General features: G+C 66.7%; 1 protein-coding gene across 1 annotated transcript in view; it reads left to right on the forward strand.

Moving 5' to 3' along the window:
* Nucleotides 1-31: 31 nt before the first annotated feature.
* Nucleotides 32-1186, forward strand: part of GATA5 (GATA binding protein 5) — a 12108-nt gene continuing 10953 nt past the window's right edge. The window contains exon 1 of the mRNA XM_014956877.1: nt 32-645. Within this exon, the coding sequence (XP_014812363.1) occupies nt 126-645 (520 nt within the window). The 5' untranslated portion in view covers nt 32-125. The remainder of the gene's footprint in view (nt 646-1186) is intronic.

Here is a 1186-nt window from a genome sequence, read left to right on the forward strand (position 1 = left end):
GCCCGCGGCTCTCGGTTCTGTGTCCCCCCCCTCCAGGTTCCTCTGAGTGAGCCCCTCGAAACCGTCGGGGCGCAACCGGCCGGGCCCTGAGCAGCCGCCGCCGCCGCCGCCGCCGAGGACGGAACATGTATCAGGGTCTGGCCCTCGCCCCCAACCATGGCCAGTCGGCTTATTCCCACGACTCCAGCAACTTCCTCCACTCCTCGGCCGGCTCGCCCGTCTACGTCCCCACCACCCGGGTCCCCTCCGTCCTCCAGACGCTGCCCTACCTGCAAAGCTGCGAGCCTCACCAGAGCCACCTCGCCAACCCCCCGGGCTGGGGGCAGAGCGGCGCCGAGGCCTCCGCTTTCAACGCCGGCAGCCCCCACCCGCCGTCGGGTTTTTCCTACTCTCACAGCCCCCCGGGCGGCAGCCCCCCGGGCCGCGACGGCGCCTACCAGGGGTCCCTGCTGCTGGGCGGCGGGGGCCGGGAGCAGTACGGCAACGCCTTGGTGCGCTCCGTTAACGGGTCCTACTCCAGCCCCTACCCCGCCTACGTGACCCCCGAAATTCCGCCTTCCTGGACGGCCGGACACTTTGAGAGCAGCGTGCTGCACAGCCTGCAGACCAGGCAGGCGGCTTTGCCCGGCCGCAGGTCCACCTTCGGTAGGTCACCGTCGCCCCTCACCGTCGCCTTCGGGCGCCCGGGCCTTTTACCGGCTCTCGGGGTCCCCCGTCCCCTCGGGGCGTTGCTGGCCCCGGCCCCGGGGGTGAGCCCCGAGGGGAAAGGAGGGGATTTCATGCGGGGATGGGGAGATGCTTCGGGCACGGGGGTGCGGGGTGGGACAGAGGGGGGGTGTCTGCGTGGGGGGGTGTGTGACACGAAGGGCAAAGCCCACGTTTCAAAGGAGGGTGATTCCCCCGCAGGACAGAGGAGCGGAGGCCGTTCGACCCCTTCTCCCCCCCCCAACGGTATCTCCTTCCCACAATATCGACTTTGTGCCTGGGCTTCAATACTTACCCTTGTGTTTAAATTAGCGGGGCAGATTTATAGCTCCCTCCCTTTTAAGTAATTTATTGTGGTAAATTAGTTTATATTTGAACAGACTCTGGGGCTCCTCATTCGCCTTCCCCCAAACGGCTCCGCAGCTGCGTTGCTCCGCGGCCTTTGGGGAGAGGCTGAAACGCGCTCAGGCGTTGAACAATA

This window comes from Calidris pugnax, unplaced genomic scaffold (assembly GCF_001431845.1).
Source record: "Calidris pugnax isolate Ruff unplaced genomic scaffold, ASM143184v1 scaffold50, whole genome shotgun sequence".
NCBI lineage: Eukaryota > Metazoa > Chordata > Aves > Charadriiformes > Scolopacidae > Calidris > Calidris pugnax.